The sequence below is a fragment of the Panthera onca genome, chromosome X (assembly GCF_046562875.1).
Source record: "Panthera onca isolate mPanOnc1 chromosome X, mPanOnc1 haplotype 2, whole genome shotgun sequence".
Lineage (NCBI taxonomy): Eukaryota > Metazoa > Chordata > Mammalia > Carnivora > Felidae > Panthera > Panthera onca.
Window position 1 is genome coordinate 78,254,971 of NC_138357.1, and position 22,149 is coordinate 78,277,119.

The 22,149-nt window shown below is 48.7% G+C and overlaps 1 protein-coding gene across 1 annotated transcript; it reads left to right on the plus strand.

Moving 5' to 3' along the window:
* Nucleotides 1–3,788: 3,788 nt before the first annotated feature.
* On the plus strand, nt 3,789–21,934 carry AMER1 (APC membrane recruitment protein 1). The gene is made up of 2 exons (XM_081794103.1): nt 3,789–3,982; nt 15,108–21,934. Exon 2 carries the CDS (start codon nt 15,202–15,204, stop codon nt 18,661–18,663), a length of 3,462 nt encoding a protein of 1,153 aa, XP_081650229.1. The 5' UTR covers nt 3,789–3,982; nt 15,108–15,201; the 3' UTR covers nt 18,664–21,934.
* The last annotated feature ends 215 nt before the right edge of the window (nt 21,935–22,149 follow it).

Sequence of the window (22,149 nt, forward strand, 5' to 3'; positions counted from 1 at the left end):
GAAATTTGGTCTGGCTCTGCACAATCAAAATCAACTTGTGTTTAAGGAATCATAGACTCATGTGTGCTTATATCAAAAAGTGGTTTCAAAGTCATATTGTAAGTTCTATAACTCTGAAGATCCATATGTTGGATCAACAAAAATAATAACAAGCAGCAGTACCTAGCACTTAATTGAGGGCTTTGTATGTAGCAGGCTCTGTGCTAAGTACTTACATGAAATACTCAATTCTTTTTTTTTTTTAAGTTTATTTACTTTTGAGAGAGAGAGCACAAATGGAGGAGGGGCAGAGAGAGAGAGGGAGAGAGAGAATATCAGCAGTCTCTGCACTGCCAGTGCAAAGCCCAGTGCAGGGCTTGATCCCACAATCTGCAAGATCATGACCTAAGCCAAAGTCAAGAGCCAGATGCTCAACCTACTGAGCCACCCAGGTACCCCAATACTCAATTCTTACCACAATTCTGTGACATGGGTACTATTATTATTCCCATTATGTAGAAGAGAAAAAGGAGATTCAGTGAGGTGAAATAACTTGCCCAGGTCACACCACTCCTAAGTGGTGCGGCCAACATCCCAGTCCAGGCAGTCTGGTAGCAAAGTCACTGTACTTTACATATTGCTTCCCTGGGAAGGACAAAATTAGCTAGCTGAGCATCAGTCTTTTAGCCAGACAGTCATGGTCTTATACAATTTGGCCCCAGACATTTTTTAGCCTAATTTTCAGCTCTTTCTCTCCTACACAAATACTTTCTCTACTCCTATACCAATATGCACCAGCACCACATGTCCAGATCCTAACTCTTGCCCAACCTACCACACCCTCTCACATTGATGGGTTTTGGATTGGGCAGGAATCCTTTCCCTGCTTTTCTGACTTGACATAATCATCAAGGTCACCCCTCCATGGAACGTTTCTCTGATACCACTCCCCACCCTGGGAGGAAGGAAGCTCTTCATCTACAATGCTCCAGATCACCTCTGCCAGACTTCTAGTCTAGCTTTCAGCTCCTCTCAGAACTACATCCACAGAGCGCCCATTCTCCCAGAATGTTACCATTCTACCCACTCTTCTCAATGGCTATCACAAGGCCTGGTATAGAGGAGGTACCCATGGAGTATTTAGTAAAGAAAGAAAGAAGCACTGTATTCATGTGGACCAGTCTGTCTACCTGAGTTTATGGAATTACCTCCACACAGCCTGCACATCTGTTCTCATAAGCTTTTCACTACAGCCACAAGACACTGGGCAGCAAAGGGATTATCTCCATTTTGTAGGTAAAGAAACTTAAGACCAATTATTCTTGCTCCCCCACGACAAGCCCCTGTAGTGATCAGACAAGTTGATCATGTGTCTGTCAGCATGTACAATCAGGGCCTAGAGGACTCCCTCTTTGAAAAGTCATTTTGAGGTACAAGTTTATGCCTACACTTGGTCTTTCCATACACTGTCCCTGGAGAGGAGTGGACCATACAAATAAGGAGCTGCGCCACCCACCACCACCCTTTCCTCTTTAATTCACATGAACACAATCTTTTCCTGAGACTTAGAAATATCAGGACCAAGAAGTAGGGCACACGGCTGGGAGACCTTTTTAACATGCCAAAGACTACTTTCGTTTTTCTAAAACACTATTTCTTTTGGACTCAGCCCAATGTTCAATATCTGTTCATCCCAAAGCTAACTGGTATGGCAGAATGTTTGGCAGCTGGGAAGAGGACATGGAGGGCTAATTCCTGTAGCAGGAGTAGCACAGCAGTACCTCTTTACCTCATGGTTATTTCAAGCCCACCACTTGATTGCCTTGCACAGCTCCTCTCTCCCTATTCCCAGAGCTAACACTACCCTGGCCCTGTGTTTCCCTAGGCTTAAGATTTGGAAACTGTCTTTTTCAAATTGTAATATTTAGCCTACTTCAAATAATCAAGGTTCTGGGTGAAACATGAACAAATGGTAGGCAACCAGAGGCACAAGGGAGTTGCGGAAGCCTATGAATGAGGTGGTGGAAAAAAGACACCTCCAAAATCAGGTCCAACAAATGAGAATCAGGACTTTGCAAAGCAGGAAAACACAGTTCCAAGTAAATATTATAGTTCAGCCGTCCAGATGGGGAAACTAAGGCTAGGGGTGAGAAGGTACTTGCTCAACAAAGTCACACAGTGAGCCAGTGGCTCCCTACTCCCTGCCATTTATCTAGAGCTGGAACCAGAATAGGAGGTCTGATGTTTAAGGTGTAATTTTTGTTGGAAATGTATAGACTGTCATGGAACATCATGGAATATTATAAAAAGAATTGAGCTCAACTGTCAGAGTTGGAAGAGATCAAGGAACTTGATCAATCTTACACCTTGCTTGTGGAGATGAGGGGACAGACTGGCCCAGAGAGGAAAATGGACTGGCCAAGGTCATACATCAAATTTGAGGCAGAGCTGGAGCCAGATCTCTGTCCTAGCAAGCCATGTCAGTTTATGTGCTTCATACATGCAGAGGCAACAGTTCTTCTCTTACCACTCTAGCAGCTGAATCTTTTCAAGGCAGACAGGACCCAGCAGCAGAGAACACTCCCCCTGCAATGCAAAAATGGCAGACATTTTTCTCTAATCCCTTCCCTCTCCTCAACTTGAATCCCCTACCCCTTTTTAGACATTCACAGAGTTTTGGGGTAGGGCCTTCTGTATATTCTTGAGCTAGTGGTAGAACTGGATTCTTTGTTGCCTCAGCTCACTTGTCCTTGGCAGCCACTAGTGCCACTTAATGCCCTCAGGCTAGTTAAGGACCCAAGCTCAGGCTGGCCACCTGCCACATCCCAAACACAGAAGCCAGCTAGGCTGATACAGGCCTCCTCACTCCACCCTCAGCCTTGACTTCCAGTCTAGGGCTAGACACAATTTTTCTCTCAATATCTAGACTTTTCAGGGGCAGGGAACTGCACAAAATCTGGCTTACCATTAAAAGGTTGAGGTGCCCTCTAGAGGCCTTGGAGATCCCCTCATGTTCCATGAAAGGTGAGAAATTTGGGTGAGGGTCAAACTACAGAACCAGGCCTCTCCAAAGAAAAGTGAAACAGCCTAGGGCAGGATCCTGGGTTCTGAATTCCAAGTCTGCCACCGTCACAGGCAGGCTAGGTGACCTCAGGGAAATGCCTTCCCTTCTCAGAGCAGCAGCAGACCATTCGGTAATGGGTGTAAACTGACCTCGATGGTCCTAAGGGCCAGACAGGCGGAAGAAGCCGGGGCATGGACGCTGCAATTGGCTTTCCTGGCAGGTGAGTCCCTCCTCTGGGCGCGCGCCACGGGGGCCTATCTTTACACCTAAAGTTGGGCCCCGAGAGGCTCCAAAGAGGTTTGCAGTCCCCCAGGTTTCCCAGCCTCTCCGCCCCGCCTCTCCTCGCCCGCCTTTCGCTCTGGAATAAACTGCCGGGTGGCTGCCAGGGCGCCTCAGCACGACTACACTGCATCCACGGAAATGGGACTATATGCAAAACTAAAACCGAGCTCCAAGGCTCCAGCGAGCCCCATCCGGGCGGGACCGACCCAGCGAGCTCGCCGTATCGCCAAACCATTACTCGCCCAGTGTGTTGGAGGTGGGGGGGGGGGGGTTTAATGGGGAGTCCCAGCGAGGGGTTCTTTACCCTCTCCGCCTCCAGCCAACACCACGCCCGCGGTTATTTGCATTTAAAGGGAAACACACCATGGAAAACAGTGGGCGGGGTGGGGCCCGCCTTCCCACCGTGGCGATTGGGCTACATGCCTGCCTATCAGGGCGCGGACGCCCCACCCTGTGGCTATGGAGTCTGCGGGGAGGGAGTATGGGGGAGCTGCCCAAAGCCTGGGGAAGGGGAGCCAGTGCAGGAGGTGAAGAGCAGCCGCGGCGGTGGCGGCAGGAACAGCAGTGGCTGCGATCTCAGCCACAGAAGCCTAAGCTCCAGCCCCAGCCGGGGCGGCGCAGCAGACAGTAACCGGGCTGGAAACCGAACCGAGCCGGGTAAGCATTGCGCGTTGCCGGTAGCCTCCGCCTGCCCGCCGTCCGGTGCAGTCCCGCGTGCTCTGCTCTGACCGCCTTCAGGGTTCCAGGGGCTGGGCCAATCGGCGTCTGGGCCGCCCTCCGCTCTCCCTCGGAACCAGCTCTGAAGACTGGCCGGTGAGGGGCAAAGCAGAGTCCCTTGGGCGCAGGCGACTGCGGCTAGAAGGAGTGCAGATGGCGGGCAGGCGGGCAGGCTAGCCTGGGCCATGCCTCCAGGCTCTTGGGGGAGGTGGGGATGGGGCCCGCACGTGCTGCTTCACCGACCCGGGGCAGGGAAGCCGCCAGCCAGCACCCCCAGCGGTGCATTTGTAGGCCGGGAGCTCCGCAGCTTTGTTGTAGCACATTAGCTGAAACAGCTGTGTTACGTGGATATTGCTCACCCCAGCGGCCCAGCTGCCGCCCCTTCACTCCCCTGCTCATCCCCTGCCTCCTTCTCCCCTCTGCGGATGCAGAGGGCGCGCTGGCCTGGGCCCGACGGAAACTGGCTTTGGCGTGGATTGGGCTATCTACACTGTGTGCCTCCTCTGCCAAGGAGCTCAGTTGGGCCTGTGGGCTGCCCACTTAGGAACCTCAGCCTTGCGGCCCCAACCAGCCGCACCCCCTGCTGCTGGGCCTCCAGGCGCATCTGGCGCCCGCCCCCGCGGACAAGGGGGCTGGCAACGGAGCTCTTGCTGGACCGTAGGTTAGAGCTGCAGCTCAAACTAGTCCTTGGGTTAAATCTGCAAGGCCGCTTTGTCTTCCCTCCTCGCCTCACCTCCTATCCCCTAAGAGAGAACTGGCCGCTTTTTTCTCTCCTGCCGCCCATTTAAAAATAGCGATAAACGTGGTGTTAGCGGGGTATTTATGTGCCAGAGGCCAAGGGAGCAATTATTGTAGTAGAGAACGTACCGTCTGGGTCTGTGCGAGAAAGCTAAAGAGACAGCCAAACCCTCCAACTTCGCAGTTACTTAAAATACCCAGCCTGTGAGCCGCTGTCATTGTCTGCTGCAGACACCTCTGACACTGGTGACCACCTGACTGCAGGACTTTGCCTAGGCTCCCTGGCAAAGAGGGGCTGTGCCCTCCAGGCACTCCACAGCCTAAGTGCCCAGGTAGCCACTGGACTGGCCCTGCAAAGCAGGCCTCGGTTTGGTCAGGCTAGTAGGCCCATGGGGTCAAAGGGAGTCTTCTCCAGCACCTAAACATTTCACTCTTTGGCTCTGCTGGCCTGCTGCATTGGCATGGGTATGGGCTAGGTGGAGGGCACTGCGCTATTGGACTCCCCACCCCACCTAAGGGCATTTTAGCAGGGCCTTCTCCCCCAGTGCAACTTCCCTCATTCTGCCCCACCCACAGCTCAGTCACTGCACCAGGATATGCTTCTGGCAATAAACTCTAGGCCTTTCTGAAGAACTGGAAGGAGGGAGTGACCAAGGGGCCTGGCAGGCTCTTCTTCTCGGACCTTTGACCAGCCTCTAAGGGTGGAGAACACTGTGGGCTGCAAAGCCTGGGTATTTGAGAGGATTAAATCCCTCACTTGAGGAAAGGCTAGCTGGGAACTTTGTGACACCAGCTAGGACTGCAGATACCACACTCTAGTCATATCTTCCCACTTTGACCAGGCACCAACAGAAACCAACCCTCTATTTGAAGCTGGGCATCTCCAGCTCAGGCCTGGACATGCTCTCTGCCTTGCCTCGAACCAACAGCCACCTAATATATCTTCCTTATATAACTCCCCTCCTCACACCCAAACCCACTCACCCTACACTGCCCAAATTCTTTTCCCTCTCAGGCCTCAGCTCTGGGTCCACCTTCTCCTGGGTGTCTCTTTTGCCTGTCTCTTTAAACCCATGATAACCTCTTCTTTCTCAAAACTCTTCCAGGCTCCCTGTGTCCCTTGGCCATTTGGAGACTTAAATTAGAATAGAAGTCAAATTATAATTAAGTTTCCCTGCCTCTACTTTGTCTCCCTGATATCATGGATTTCTGGGTTATCTCAGAACCCCTCAGAGGGATAAATGAAACCTTGAAATCAGCCATAACCCCCTCAAAGCCTAGCCATGCAGAGCAGTTTATGAATGCTCCAGAAGGATTTGCTGTCTTTGTCAAGCTTTCAAGAAGACTTTTACTTCTCCAAGATGTACTTGTCCTGATATATGAAAGTGATTAGAGAAATGATACTTAAGGATAAGATATTTATTGAGTATGCCTAATGAGAATGGAGAAGGGCAATGGGTTGCAACTATAAGAAAAAAATAATGATGTTTCCCTTCAACAACAAATTCAAGATCTTGACTGCCCAGACCCCAGACTGCACATATCTTTGATTGCTGATTCATGAGCTTAGAGGCAAAGTACTGTGGAGAGAGATGAGAAATCTGTATATATAGGGGGATCACTCTGGAAGCTTTCAGAAAGTAGAGGGGTTTGGCTAGGCAAAGGGTAGTGGTAAAAGCAAAATTAGGAATGAGAGTGGGTGGGTGGTAGGCAGGCTGAGAGATGTGATATAGTCTTTTCTGGTTGAGATTCTATGGCTTTAAGGTAGAGAGGAGGTTGGTGCCCAGAGATGGAGATTACCAAATGCCAGGCTGTGGAATGGGGATCTGATCTTGGGAGAAATGGGGGAAGGGGCCATTGAAGAATGGAACATTGGGAGGTTTTGATATTTGTGTGTGTGTGTGTGTGTGTGTGTGTGTAAATATGCCATAATAAAATGGGATTTTAGAAAGGGGCCTTAGAGATTGGAAACATGTTGTAAGTTGGGACTGTAAGGGGTCACTTTTAGGTCTGGACATAGAACTGAGGGGCAGGCTATCTCTAGAGGAAAGTTGTATCATGTTGGCTTCCCTTCAGCCTTGCAGGGGGTGAAATTGAAGGAGGGTTTCTAGAGCTTACATACAAATGTGGTGGAGGCTAAGTATCCCCCAGATCTCTGCTGATGCCCAAACTTCCAACTGGACAGGCCTTCAGGGAGCACCGGCTTGGACTCCTGTGCTTACAAGATGGGAATCCTGAGTCCTGGAAAGCACAGGGACTTCCCTAAGGTCACACAGCATTTAGGGATAGGCTGCTGCCTCCTGTACAGGGACTCTTACACTGTATCCTACTATCTCCAGTGGCCTCCATTTCACAAAAATCTCATTAACCAACCTCTAATCTCACCTCACCCATTCCTCAAGAGTGAGAAGGTGCTGGGTTTAGCTTGGGGCCCTCTCTGGAGAACTCTACCTCCCCTTTCATGTCTATTTTGCTTCTTAGTCTTGGTCTGGAGCCTGTTGGGGATTGAAAGTTTCAGAAGGAGGAGAGGTAGTTGGAAGAAGTTGGCAGTCCAGTGATTCTCTCCTAGTATAGTGGAAGCATTAAAAATTCCTCAAGAACTGTTACACTCTCTGAAAGTATGTGTGTGTAGGGGGTGGAGGCAGCCCTGTTCTGCTGGTTCAGGGGAATAAGGAAATGAGATAAATAACAGCCTGGCAGGTCACTGGGTTGCTTGTGGAATCAAGGAGGGAAAAGGGGCTTCCAGCCCCCTCACTTACAGATAGGCTACTGGAGGCTAGAAGAGGACATGCCCAGTGTTATTCCATCAGTTCCTCTGCCTTGAATTCAGTCCAGGCAGATAAACTAGGCAATAAAGGTAAAGCCTCCACAGGAGGCATTCATTCCTGTGTCATTCATTCCTGGGTCATGCATCTCACACTGCCAGGAATTTTTTTTTTTTCGAAGCTAATATGAACCTGTCATGCTATACATAAACCTGTGTGCAGGCACAGACGTGTGTGTGTGTGTGTGTGTGTGTGTGTGTGTGTGTGTGTGTGTGTTGGGGGCAGCTGGCCATCATTGCTACTGCTTAACAAACCATTGGAGATTTCATGGGCATTAAACCATTTTTCCCACCCCCAACTTCTGTTCTCTGAATTAAATAATACAGAGCTTTTCATCTCCTCTCCTTGGTCTTTTCAAACCTGTGCATGTGTAAATGTAACTCTAGTAAGAAAGTTAGGGAAACCAGAACCGCTGCGGAGGTGCAGGTGCCAACTGGGTGAGGATGCATTGCTTCCCCATACCTTCCCTTTCGGGATTAGGGGATGACAAGGACAATGGAGAAAATGGTACAAGGGGGCTTGGTGGGAGCAGAGGCAGACATAGTGGTGCTGCAGAGACATTTGTGACCTTTTGACATGCAGTTCTTATTGTAGAGCCTTCAATGCTTTCATCTCCTACAGGTTATTGTTTTGTTTTATTTTTTATTTTTTTCCCTGGTGAGCATCGAAGCAAGTACTAACCCAGCTTCTTCAGACAGCATTCCTCAGCCCTCCCTGCTGGGGGCTGCAACTCTTCTCAGGGGAGAGAGAGCTGGGCCAGACCAGTTCTGTTCCCCCTCCTTTCTGGACATAGAAGAAATATTTGCAGGCCAGGCCTAGTGCATCTTGAAAAAGTAAAATGTTGGGTGGGATTCTGTGGAGGGAGGCATGAGTAATGAGGCTGGGCTATAGGGAAGTGGTAGACTGAGCCCAACCAACTAGGCATGCAGGCCTCCCACTAAAGCCTAGGACCCCCAAAATCACATGCTCCCACCATGCCTCCTCTTCAGCCACTAGAAAACTGGTCATAGGTCTACCCTTCTCCTGGCTTCTTACACAGCCTGGGGTAAGCAGACCCCTAGTTCAACCTCCCATTTCCATATGGGGAAACTGAGGCCCAGAACAAGGAAAGGGTTTGCTCAAGGTTACACAGGAGCATAAAGCACTCAATTCAAACTTTCTTCCTCTAAGTGCACTGATTCTGATCCCTTCCCAAGCCTCAGTTTTCTTACCTGGACTCTCACATAGGGTATGATATATATAGGGGAGTGAACACATGGGAAAGTCAGGGGTGTCCATTGTTCATTTGGCTCAAATGTTCCTCTTTAGGCTTTGGCTGCCTTGTCACATCTGTTTCCATGGAGTTAGCTCTCTTATTCTTCATCTGAACTGGGTGGAGGGTGGTGGCGCCGGTCTCCAGTGTCACCCTTGCTGGGTTAGTACTGACATAGTAGAAGCCTTACTATCTAGGCATGGCACCCACCTCAGATATATTCCTCTCTAAGGAAATTTGGGAGCCTGAGAGGGGAGTAGCAAGTTGGCTCCCAGAGACCCCATCATTGTAGGCAAATGGGCAGGGAACCTCAGCAGCCTAAGGAGAAAGTAGGGCATCAAGAAGGCTCACTGGTAAAGCCAATTTCTAGGGAGAAGTAGTGTCTTGGTGACCATATCTCCCAGACTAGAGAAGTCCCTGTGTATTTGGGTAGAGAAGTGAGATTAGGGAACTGCAAGGGGCATGCAGGAAGAGTGAGTCTTGAAGGTCAGGTAAAGGGGTTTGGCCCTGATCCTGTAGGCAGTGTGGAATAATTTAGTAGAGGAGTGGTGCTCTGAAGTTAGGGTTGTAAAAATGAATCTGGCAAGTGTGTGGAGGAGATGGAAGAAGGAGAGGCAAGGGGTGAGATTTCTGCATTGTGGCAGGGAAGGACCAGAGGGAGTTCAGACAAGAGGCTTGTGTCATCTTCAAAGGACATGGGCTGGCAGCTGAGGAGCTGGAGTGGTGAAGGTGGCTGCAAGTGGCCTTTTACTGAATATTTGCCAGTAACTAGAGAGTATTTTACCCTTTCCATTTATCATCTCTAATACTTGCAGTGATCCTACATGATAGGTAGCATTTTCTTTATTTTCCAGGTAAGGCATTTGAGTCTCAGGGATTTTAGGCCAATTTCTCGAACCTTATTACCTGTAAGGGATGAAGCTGGCATTTTAGTTCTGGGCTGAAAAACTCCAGCTGAATTAGATTTCAGTTGAACCAATGTTGTTTGAGGTTCTGCTCTGTGCTAGCTGTAGTGATTATAAGACGAAGGAGGGTCCATTTGAGAGAAATGAACAGACTGAGGTCTGCCTGAATGAATTACCCTATGCTGAGTATGTTAACTCATTAACTCATTTGAGGGGCTGGTAGTGGGCAAATGGGAGCCAAGGTGAGAGGGTCCATGTTGGGGTCTGTGCTGCATCTAGAGGTTATGGAATACCTTCTTGAGAGGAGGTGCTCCTTAAAGGTAACAAAGGTTTTAAGAGTGGACCTTGGCTGTGGGCTTTAGAAATGGGTGATTCAAGTTCCAGATCATCTCATAGGTCATTTCCTTTAAACTATAGCTCAAATCTGCATCTTTGTCCCCAATGGCATGTTTCTGTTTGAACCTATTTTGGCCCATCAAACTTATCTCCAAAGGAAAAGGAGAGTAAAAGAACATGTTCCACAGTTTGGTGATGGAGTTGCTGATGAGGAGAGCAGCAACAGACTGGATTGGCAGCCCTTGGATTCTGAAGTCAGCAAGCTTTCTGGAATGTGCTAGGTGGGGCCAAAACAGTAGAAGTTAAGTGAGGACTGGAAATGCTTCAGAGAAAGCTCAGCTAGTCTGGGACAGGGGATGGGAGGGAGAGATGACGGCTTTCAGGTATGAAGGCAACCTTCACAGTCCTTGCACTCAGTCTTCCTCCTTCTATTGGTAGCTAGCACAGTGCAGTAGAATGGCATTGGGATAAGGATTGCAGAGGCCTGGGAGCTGGTGTGGCTCTGTCACCATCCTACTGTGTGAACTTAGGTAAGGCTTTTCCCAAGCCTAGGCAATTTCTTTCTCTGTGACAAGGAGTTACCACCTCCCACCTAGACTGGTTAATAGATTGCTAAGAAGGGCCAAGGTGGGGATGAGGGAGTGGGGAGTGCTTTGTAAACTGGTAAGTGCCATGATTAGGTGAAGGACACTTCATTTGCATTTCCTTTGGTATTGGTGCATTTAGCTGAGTTTGAATTGTTGACCTTTCTGGCCTATGCTATGGAACTTAGCTAGTTGAAATTCCCAGATAATCCAGAGTTACTAGCCAATAGCTGACTTGAGGCAACAGTTTGGGTCCCTGAGTTTGGCTAAAAGAGTAGCTAAAGCCTCCTGTGAGATAACTACATAGTCACCCTCATTTACCATTTGGGGCAACTGAGACCCAAAGAGTTTTGGTGACTTACCCATAAAGGCCTGGAGTATACCCTTCTCAATCCTGACTGAGGTAGTTTCTCTAGAAATTGTCCAAGTATAGTTTGAAGAAAATATTTTAAAAATTAATTGCTATGTTTTTGAGCCTCTGTTATATAATGAATTTTATTTGGTACTTTAAATACATTGATGTGGTTCCTTACAATAGTTTTAAGAGGTAGACACTCTCAGTAGCCTCATTTTCCAGGTGAGGAAACTGAAAGAACTTTCTAGATTTCCCCCAGGTAGGCAGAGCTGATTATAGTGCAGAACTGGCTGACTCTTGGGGGGGTGCTCCCTATCCTCATCACTCCCTCCTTAGTTACCCCCCCACACACATGGGCAAGATGGGCCCAGGGTAGTCTTGCCCCAGATACTGCTTGGTGGAAGTCATGAGAACTATGAGTGGTTGAGGTCATGCCTCTGGAGCTACTGCATGAATCCACACACTTCTTTCCTGAATTCTAAGTTGGCCCAGCTGGCCCCAGGAAGCTGAGCTGGGAGCAAAATATGTAAGGCTCAGGCCGCAGCTGTTTCCTTCTCACTAAGAAGTGTTCCTGGGGCAAGTTTGTGGCTTGTATCCTGCTTGTGTTTTGAGAGGAAAGGAGAAGAAAGAATCTCTGCCCTAATAGCCAACATTCCACTGGTCCCAGCATGGCCTGAGGCTGGGCCTGAGAGCAGAGATGGCCACAGCCCACTCCCTACCAATGATAGTAGCAACTGCAATAAACAGCCCCTGCGAGGGACCACAGAGTAGCCTTAGAGTGTTCCCTTACCCAACATTCCACCTGAAACTTAGCCACACAGGTTGTGAAACCTAAGGCATTATGGGTATCTGTGGGGAGCTTTGTGGCCCTGGGAGGGACAAGGCAGGGAAATGGGAGGCAACACAGTTTTAAGTCTGGTCCTTTCCAGCAAAAATGACCCTGGTCCTAGTTAGGAGGAGGGCCTGAAGCTGGGGGGAGAGAATCCTAGTCCCAGAGACATCCCTGCCTACTTCACCTACTCCCACCACACATACACAGAGGACTTTGTATAAAACCACACTCATGTCTTTAAAATCCCCTCACACTTGGCTCCTCCTTAGCATGGCCAAGGCAGCTGGTCCCTAAGGCTCCCCACAGTGAATTCCTTACCCAAATAAGTGGCCTTTTATACATGGTCTGCTATTTCCTAAGAAAGTGGGATCTGACCTGGAAGGTGGTAATAACAGTAATGTCAATCTTTCTCATTTGCACTGCACTTTACAAAATGTGTGTGGTGTCCATTATCCCATCTAATTCTCATACCACTGTAGTGATCTCCATGTCACAAGTGTCCAAGCCTAAGAGGGGTACCTTGGCTTGTTCAGAGTCCCCTGGCATGGTCTGTAACCCAGCCCTGCAGCCCATGTCTTCTTCCACAACACATTGCAGATTCCTGTGGCAGGGAAGTAAATGATGTAGAAAGTAGTATGCTGGCCTTTACCCCAGAGAAGCAAAATAGCAAAGGTAAGAGAAGGCCCTAGGAATTTCCCTCCAGCCAAGGCATCAAGGTTCTGAAAAGCAGCTCTCTTTAAGATTCAATGTGCAGAATTTCTCTGTTCATAAGAATTCCATCCCTAAACCCAGCAGGACAATTCAGCCTTCTATCCACAAGGATGGTTGGATCCATGAGGTTTTTCACTTGGCCCTTGGTCTTCCTTCATGCCCAGCCACACTTACTAGTCTCCTTCATCCCTCCCTCTAAATCATTGTCATTTTTACTCAATCCTGTCTGAAAAAGCCTAGATTGAATGCCTCCTCCTCAATGCAGCTTTTCTGAACCCAGGGGGGTGTCTTTCTGCTTTTCAGATTTATAGTGGGGTATGATAACAAGGTATAAATAATGATACTCCATCATGCATCTTAAACAATAATGGGGGCTCTTCTTTAAGGCTTGTATTATGTTGTGCCTTCAGACTGTTATATATAGTACCCTCTCCCTATTAGCCTAGGAACTCCCCCCAAAGCACTGGCTACCTTGTAGAACTGAGCTTAATGTCTATCACTTACCAAATGTTCAGAAGAGGTTTGTTTCATAAATTCCACAGAGGGGAATACAATTTCATAAACAACTCCACTCCTGCTATTCCATGTCTAGCACCATAATGACAACACTGTCAATAATTTCAGGGCTGAAACAAAATCTGTTATTTGAAAAGTGTGGAATTCACATAGATGATAGGGCCCCTATTCCCATATGACCCCTGAGGAAAGGACTCTGAGTGGTTGTGTGTGTATGCATGATTGTATATTTGTGGGGGATGGCATTGTCTATTGTAAGGCTATCAGTTGCAGGGCTGAGGTAAAACAATATCATGTAAAAATATGTCATCTAGGAAAAAAAAACTGAGTAAATGACAATACACATCTCTGCAGAGAAGGGATCAGATATTTTTTTCTCTTCTATTTTCTGGATAACCAGCCATTATCTTGCTCCAAGTTTAATATTTCAGTTATGCAGAGTGCTCCTGATGGGAGTTGGGATCACACTGATGATTCAAGTGTCAAGTCAAGCAAGGCACAGGGAGCAAAATTCATGTTTGAAGGACAGGATCAGGGCTCCAGGAGGGTTCTTCCAATGACTTCAGGGGCTAGTTAGCTACCAGTCTCTCTCCACCCCAAAGCTGGTCCCTAGTCTTCTACTGCAGGTGAATGTGTGAGTCTTATTACTGTTGCAACCAATTACAGGGCTGATGTGCTGGCAAACTACTCCAGGGACACCAGCAATGCTTGTCTGTCTCTTTCTGGCTCCCAGCAGTTGTTCTGCCTCCCCTCCTTCCTTAGCTCCCTGTCTGCTTGTGGCTACCCTACAGAGAAGGGAAACAGTGGTAAGGAACTTTCCAGGGAGAGGTCATGAGTTTTAGCAGGCTGGTCACTGATCCATCTGTCAACCAGCTTCAGTCACTAGAATGAATATATCAGACTTGGGGTGGGGGACATGTGTTGGGGTGTGTGTGATGGATAGTCTTTATTCCATCTCTGTGGCATTTGGATATTTGGAGAATTTGGGAGCCTAGACCAGAAGGGTGTGCCTTGTACCAGGTTTACTTATTTAATTGCTATTGAGAGCCTTACTTACAGACCAGGAATGTGAATCACGTGGAGTTATGTCTTCAAGGAGTTCCCTTTCTAGATAGGGAACTAGATGGGAGCCAAAATAATGAGGGGAGTAGAGAAGACATAGTTTGCCTCATGGTTCTAAAATGGAAATTGGGGTTTCCAGTTACCAAGAACCACATTATTTTTTTCCCAGTAGGACAGTCAATAGAGAGTCTGACCTAGACCCACCCCTCACATAACCACTATGAAGGGGAAGTATTGCTGGGCCTTTTGGACCAAGGGTACTGAAGTCCATAGAGTGCCTTGCCCAGAGGCCACCATGCCTTTTTAGCAGATCCTGGATTATAGCTCTGGAATGTGGGCCTGTGAGGCTCCTACTCTGGGCTTCTGACAGTCTGAACATGGGCATGCTACAATTTAGGGAGCCTGTGGGGAAGAAGTGGAACTTCAGGTCTACTTTTCTTTCTAACCCCACGAAAAATATCTGTGAGAACCCAGACTAATGTGAAATTGAGGCCTGAATCTTGAAGAGCCCAGTTAGGACTGAATGGGCTGTTTGGCAAAAATTCTGTGTCATCCTAGCTGACCTTCCTGTTGCCTTTCCTACCTCCCCCTTCCTACCCCTTTTGATAACTACTCCTGCAGTCAATAGCACAACTGGGCATTTCCCACAACTGCAGTTCCTCCTGCCCAGTGCTCTCCTGAGCTTAGGGTGGCCTGAAGGGAGTGGACCTAGTGAGGGGTTGGGGTGATGGCTGCCTGTTGTTCAGGGTTATGTTGCCTTGGGGCCCAGGGGAGGCTGGCCCAGCAAGCCAACCATATGGGTTGCATTAAGGTTTTTCATACATTTTCTTTTACTTTCTTTCTTGTTCCACTTAAGCCTGAAATAAAAGACACCTGTGAAAACAAACATAGCCTGGACGCTTGCTTAGCAGTACACTCTCTCTATCTTTGTTTCTCTCATCTCCTCTAGGTCCAACTGTGATGCTTCCTGACGGATGATAACAGTGCCTGGAAGCCAAAGGACTGCTTTTTTAGCTGAACATACCTGAGTTGTCCCCATAACCATGGAGACTGGAAAGGATGAAGCTTCTCAGGCCAAGGGAGCAGCAGCCTCTATGGACACCCAGGACCAACGGGCAGAGAAAGGAGCCAAGAACAATGCAGCTGAGATGACAGAAGAGCCAGTGTCAGAGCCACCCTCATCTGGCCCAGGTAGGCTGAAGAAAACTGCCATGAAACTTTTTGGTGGCAGGAAGGGTATCTGTACCCTGCCTAGTTTCTTTGGAGGGGGGCGAAGCAAAGGTTCTGGGAAAGGCATCTCCAAGAAGGGTCTTAGCAAGAGCAAGACCCTTGATGGCCTGACTGAAGCAGCCCATGGCCCTGAAGACATTGTCAGTGAAGGAACCAGATTTGCCTTACCTTTGCCTGAATCACCTTGCCAACTTCCCAGTTCCCAGAGTGCCCATGGGGTTTTGGAGACAGGCTCCAAAAGCAAAACATCTGTGGCTGGAGCGACAGACAAAGCTGGGACTGAGAAGGTTCCCTCTGTGCCCAAGCCAAAGAAAGGCCTGAAAGGTTTTTTCAGCAGTATCCGCCGTCACCGGAAAAGCAAGGTCTCTGGGGCTGAACAAAATAAGCTAGGGACCAAGGGGTCTGAAGGGGCCAGAGCCAGGCCTCATGAACGTGTAAGCTCAGCCCTTCTGCCCTGTGCTGGGGATATCCTCCAAGCCCGCAGAAAGGAAAATGCCAAAACCCAAGATGCCCCTGAGTCAAAAGTTTCTTTAGTACCAGAGTCTTCTCCAGCAGTCACTGAGAAGACAGCTTGTAAAGATACAGAAAAACCCATGGAGGGCTTTACCTCAGCACTTCTGCAGTCCAAGTGTGCCTCTGAAGCCAGTGGCCCAGAGGAGCCCCACAGTCCAAAAACAGGGGAGAAATTGGTAGCAGAAGAGGTAAATCCACCAAATGGCCCTGTGGGGGACCAGCTGAGCCTCCTGTTTGGAGATGTCACATCCCTGAAAAGTTTTGACTCACTGACAGGTTGTGGTGACATCATAGCTGAGCAGGACATGGACAGTATGACAGACAGCATGGCCTCTGGAGGCCAGAGGGCAAATCGAGATGGGACCAAGAGAAGTTCCTGCCTGGTGACCTACCAAGGAGGTGGGGAGGAGATGGCCTTGCCAGATGATGATGATGAGGAAGAAGAGGAGGATGAGGAGGTAGAATTAGAGGAAGAAGAAGAGGATGTCAAGGAGGAAGAAGATTATGACTTAGAGTATCTGTGGGAAAGTGCCCAGATGTACCCAAGACCCAATCTGCATTTAGGCTACCATCCCATCACATCTCCAGGAGAGCATGGATACATGCTCCTTGACTCAGTTCGATCTTATCCTGGCTTAGCCCCTGGGGACCTTTTGACTCCTCAGAGTGACCAGCAAGAGTCTGCCCCCAATAGTGATGAGGGTTATTATGACTCCACAACACCTGGATTTGAGGGTGATTCAGGTGAGACCTTAGGGCTTGTCCGCAGGGATTGCCTACCCCGAGATAGCTACAGTGGAGATGCCCTGTATGAGTTCTATGAGCCAGATGATAGTCTTGAGGCCTCCCCACCTCTGGATGACTGTCTTTATGACCTCCATGGTCGCAGCTCTGAAAAATTTGACCCCTTCTTGAACTTTGAGCCCTTTTCTTCCTCTCGGCCACCTGGGGCAATGGAGACAGAGGAAGAACGGCTAGTGACCATCCAGAAACAGTTGTTATATTGGGAGCTTCGGCGAGAGCAGCTCGAGGTCCAAGAGGCTCAGGAGGCACGTGCCCGAGAGGCTCACACCAGGGAGTCTTATACCCAAGAAACTCATGCCAGGGAGACCCATGCCCGAGAATCTCATGTCAAAGAGGCCCAAGCCCGAGAGGCCTATGCCAGGGAGACCTGTGCTAGGGAAGCACATGCCCGAGAGGCCCATGCTCAAGAGGCTCAAGTCCGGGAGGTTCAGGCCTGGCAAGAGAAGCCCATCATGGAATATCAGATGAGGCCCTTAGGCCCATCAGTGATGGGCCTAGTGGCAGGGACATCAGGGGCCTCTCAGACTTCCCACCGGGGAACCACCTCAGCTTTCCCTACCACTGCAGGCAGTGAACCAGACTGGAGGGACTTCCGTCCTCTAGAGAAACGTTTTGAGGGAATCTGCTCCAAGAAAGATCAAAGTACCTGTCTAATGCAGCTCTTCCAAAGTGATGCTATGTTTGAGCCAGACATGCAAGAAGCAAATTTTGGAGGATCTCCCAGGAAGGCTTACCCTACTTATTCACCCCCTGAGGATCCAGAGGAAGAAGAGGTTGAGAAGGAAGGGAATGCCACTGTGAGTTTCTCACAGGCCCTTGTGGAGTTCACCAGCAGTGGAAACCTCTTCTCCAGCATGTCCTGCAGCTCTGACTCTGACTCTGACTCATCCTTCACTCAAAACCTCCCTGAGCTACCCCCTATGGTGACCTTTGACATTGCTGATGTGGAACGGGATGGGGAAGGCAAGTGTGAAGAGAATCCTGAGTTCCAGAATGATGAAGACCTTGCAGCCTCCTTGGAAGCTTTTGAGCTGGGCTACTACCAGAAACACACATTCACCAACTACCACAGCCGATTCTACCAAGGTCTGCCCTGGGGTGTGAGCAGTCTCCCTCGGTACTTGGGACTGCCTGGCATGCACCCTCGACCTCCACCTGCTGCCATGGCCCTCAACAGGAGAAGCCGCTCTCTGGACACTGCAGAGACCCTGGAGCTGGAGCTCTCAAATTCCCACCTGGCCCAGGGATACACGGTGTCTGATGAGCTTCAGTTTCAGCAGGAAGATTCAAATGAAGAAGAAGAAGAAAAAGAAGAAGGAGGAGGAGGAGGAGGAGGAGGAGGGGAGGGGGAAGGAGAAGAATGGGGACGAGACAGTCCTTTGTCCCTTTATACTGAACCACCAGCGGCCTACGACTGGCTTGCCTGGGCTCCCTGTCCTCTCCCAATGGGGCCAGGCCCTGCCTGGATAAGTCCCAGCCAATTGGATGAGTCTTCTGGCCCATCTCCATATGGGCAGACAACCTGTTGCATACCTCCTGTGGCCATGTCAATGTTGCTCTCAGTATCAGGGCCAGAGCTAAGGGTACCTGGGATATCCAGGCCTCAGCTAGCTCGGCCTTCACACCTACCACTTCCCATGGTCCCTTGTTATAACCTGCAGCCACAGGCCTCTCAGAGTATGAGAGCCAGGCCTCAAGATAGGCTGTTGCCTATTGATGAGCCCAGTTGCTCCTCCAGTTCTGGAGGCTTCAACCCCAGCCCTCTGTCCCAGGCCAAGCCTGTGGGCATCACTCATGGCATCCCTCAGCTGTCCAGGGTCCAGCCTGAGCCCCAACAGCCTCAACCCATTCACTACAGGGCTTCCAGCCTTGACCTGTCAAAGGAGAGGGCTGAGCAAGGTGCCTATCTCGCCACCAGCTACTCCTCCACTGCTGTGAATGGAAACCTAGCTGAGTAGTCATCATCTATTCTGGAGTAGGGGCATGGGGCCTAAGCATGTGATTGGGGATCAGGGGTTGAGCAGAGGGGTGGGGGGTGGGGGTTGCTATTTAACTTGAAAATCCTTTTGGCCAAGGAAAGCTCCTATGAGTTTTTGGCTTTGTTTTCCCACTTCCCTCTTCTGCCAATCTGTGGCCACATTCAGCTTGAGTACATCTGCCCTGGGAGGCTACTGCTGCTCTGTGCTCCAGTTTTCCCTTTTGGGGTTTCTTGTTGCCCATGCAGGATTTGAGATGCTGTACTTTTGTGACTATTCCAGTTGCCCAGTTAGTGATTATATACATAGCATGCATCCTTGACACAGGCTGACCCGTTAATATCCCTGCCACCCCCCCTACACACAGTGAATGATGCACCACTGATGAGCAGCCAGGTCTGCATTGCTTCCCACTTAAGGACAGAGGGCTTGTTTGCTATTAACAATGTGAAATAATGGTACAGATCCTCTCCACCCCCACTCCCTTCAGTCTTGGCATAGCTGCCACCATTACATCAGATGATTATATAATCTGTTCACCCCAGCTAGCTGCCCTTAGAGAGGATCAAGTAGCATGTGTCTTACTGCCTATTGCTGTAGACTTTGGCATCGTAACCAGATGGGGGCCTTTTAACGTGGCCTATGATAACTTGGGTTGAAGGAAAAAATTCTAATCCCCTTAATGGAGTGATCAAATTCATCCATTTGGAAACAGAAGGCAAAATAGGGTTCTGTCGTAGATACTGCCATAAGTCTTGAGTTGTGGAATGATAGGATTTTTTTTCCTTCTTCCTCTCTTAAGCTTGTGACTGCCTGAGTTGCAGACACTTTTGATTTTTTTTTTTGTATCCAAAGGAAATTTTCATAATCTCATCACAAGGGACATAGTCTTTTAATTGAGACACAGGGAGAGAAGTAACCTAAACTAAGCTTGGCTATAGGGGGTTGGGTTTTTTGTGGGTTTCAGGGGAAGAATAGGAAAAGGAGTTCCATTTGTCCCAGTTGTCAGGGGAGAATTTTAGACATTACAAAGCTCAAGGAAGCCTAGCTTCTTAGAAGAGAAAATTCCTTCTCCCCAAAAAGCAAAATTTCCTTAAGCCTTGCCCACCCCTTCATTTGGTTGCTATAAAGAGGCTCAGAGGCACCAGGCTAGCACTCCCAAGAGACAGGATACCAAAGGCATCTAGGCTGCTGTTCTGGTCTCTCTAAAGAACTTTCATTTTCCAATTAGCATCCTCAAAGGACTGACCTTCATGAGAGGAAAGACTGTGATCTGTCCTCACTCTGCCAAGCTGCAGGTTTCTGTTTTGCATGGGAATTGCAGCCCTATATGGAGTGAATGGTACACTCCCTTCTGTACCCACAGTTTTCATGTTTAACTAGCTTGGAAATGCTGGTGTGGAAGAGTTGCTGTCAGGAAGGCATTGCAAAAGGCTAATCTAACCTGGCTCAACCTCTCATTAATCACCAGTAAGAGAGGGTTCCTTTTAATTTTTTTATTGGAAATAGAATATAGAACATGTTTTGCCTGGTTGTGTTGACCCAAATTATAATCTTTGCCCCCCAACCCTGGCTCCGCTTATCTCCATGCCTGTTAGAAGGTCAACAGGGCTCTTGGGAACAGAGGCTGTTGGCCCCCTGAGTCAAGGTGACTTTATGGGAAACTTCCCCTTGGCCAAGGAATGTGTTTGTGCTGGTCTTTGTCACCATTTCTCAGATTGGGGTTGGTAGTGCTCCTTCCCACAAAGAGTAAATCTATCTGATAGAAGCTACACACCTGGAAGCACCACAAAAGTTGGCATGACACCAACAGCACTGCTCAAGAGACCCAGACCAGCTCTTCGGGCTAACTCTGTCTGTATTGTGAAGAAATACATCCCTCATGGAGTTAGAGAAAGAAAGAGCATGAGGAAGGCCCTCCTCACCCCAAGCACAGCATTCCAGAAGAGAAATGCCCAAATTCCAACCATTTGGCCTTTTACCGAAGTTTCCCTGGGAGGGTAGGGCTGAAGTAGGCCTGGCTGTTTGGCAGAAAGTACACCAAATGCGTTTACAACAAGGGAAACCCTGCTACTTGCCTCCTCTCTCTCTGCTTGTCCTTCAGGGCAGTTCAAGCTCCTATCTGTATGTGGACTGTGCTGGCCATAGCAGGTAGTAGAGCCATCACCAGCCTTCAGAGTCTACTGGGCCACCAGCCCATGAAAAGAAAAAGTAGGTGGTCAGCCTTTGGCCAAGGGCAGAGGGCTGCCCTCAGTGAAAAGAGGGCAACAAGACATGCTGCCCCTGAGGGGAGAAGTCATAGTCCTGACACACATTGCTTGGCTTTGGAAGGTCACATAGCACAGAGTAGGGCCTAGAACTGAGCAACACCTCATGGTTTGGACATTACTGCCTTCAAGTCCTTTCAGTGTCCTAGCCAGCCCAAGGACACAATACTCACCACCAGAAGTGGGATAGTCAAGGTGCATGGCTGCAGAAGCATGCTCCTTTGACTCTCACTCTGGATCCAAGCAGTTTGTGGCCAAATACCAGCTACAGCCTAGAAAAGGAAGGAAGATATGGCTGGGGACATGGAATGGCAGCACAGGGTGATACTGGGAGAACCAATCAAACTCCAGGCCTCTTCCCAAAGATAACTAGTGCTTGCTTGACTGACAGCAAATATGCCCCAGACTATTAAAGGTGTTGATGTCAAGTCCAAATCTCTTAGGCTGTGACCAGATGAATACCATATCTGCATTGCAAGGTCCTGGGATAATGCTTGTGGATGTGATTTCATGGGAAGATATGACTTGAGAGGAGGTGTCTGCCATCATCTTGCTACCCAGAAGGCTCTTTTAGTACCAGACAGCTCTGATCCTGAGAATTGTCAGATGAGACCAGTCCTTGGAGAAACAATGATTGTGGATAGAGAAGGTCACCTATCAGGCTTCTTTAAGGGCCACCAGTCTCTCCGTGATTTAGTGCCTTCAAGGAAGCCCTGATTTGGGGCACTCAGCTTGGGCACCTGTCCATGAATCTTCTGGGCCAAAGACTTTGGTCAACACTAGTCTCTCTCCCTCCTCAGTGCTGTACCAAGCAGGGAAGTAGCTTCCTACACCCAAGGTGTGTTCCTGTCATCCTGCTGCCAGCAACTCTCCCACCCTTCCCAGTGCCACCATGCCACCTGCCCTTGGCCCCTGGGCCCAATAGCTAGAGGGAGGCATGGGGGATTTAGCAGGGAGACTTCAAGTTTACCCATGTGTATGTTGCATCCGAGTTGTTTTATATATATATATATATATATATATATATATATATATATATATATACACACATATATACATATATGTATATATATGTGTGTGTATATATATATACATATATATGTATATATATATATGTATATATATATATATATATATATCAAAAGTCAATTATCTATTTTTGTATTGTTTGCATTTTATATTCATGGAAAACAATGTTTAT

Excerpts from the sequence above, each read along its gene's own strand:
- AMER1 (XM_081794103.1), top strand. The coding sequence starts at position 15,202 with ATGGAGACTGGAAAGGATGAAGCTTCTCAGGCCAAGGGAGCAGCAGCC.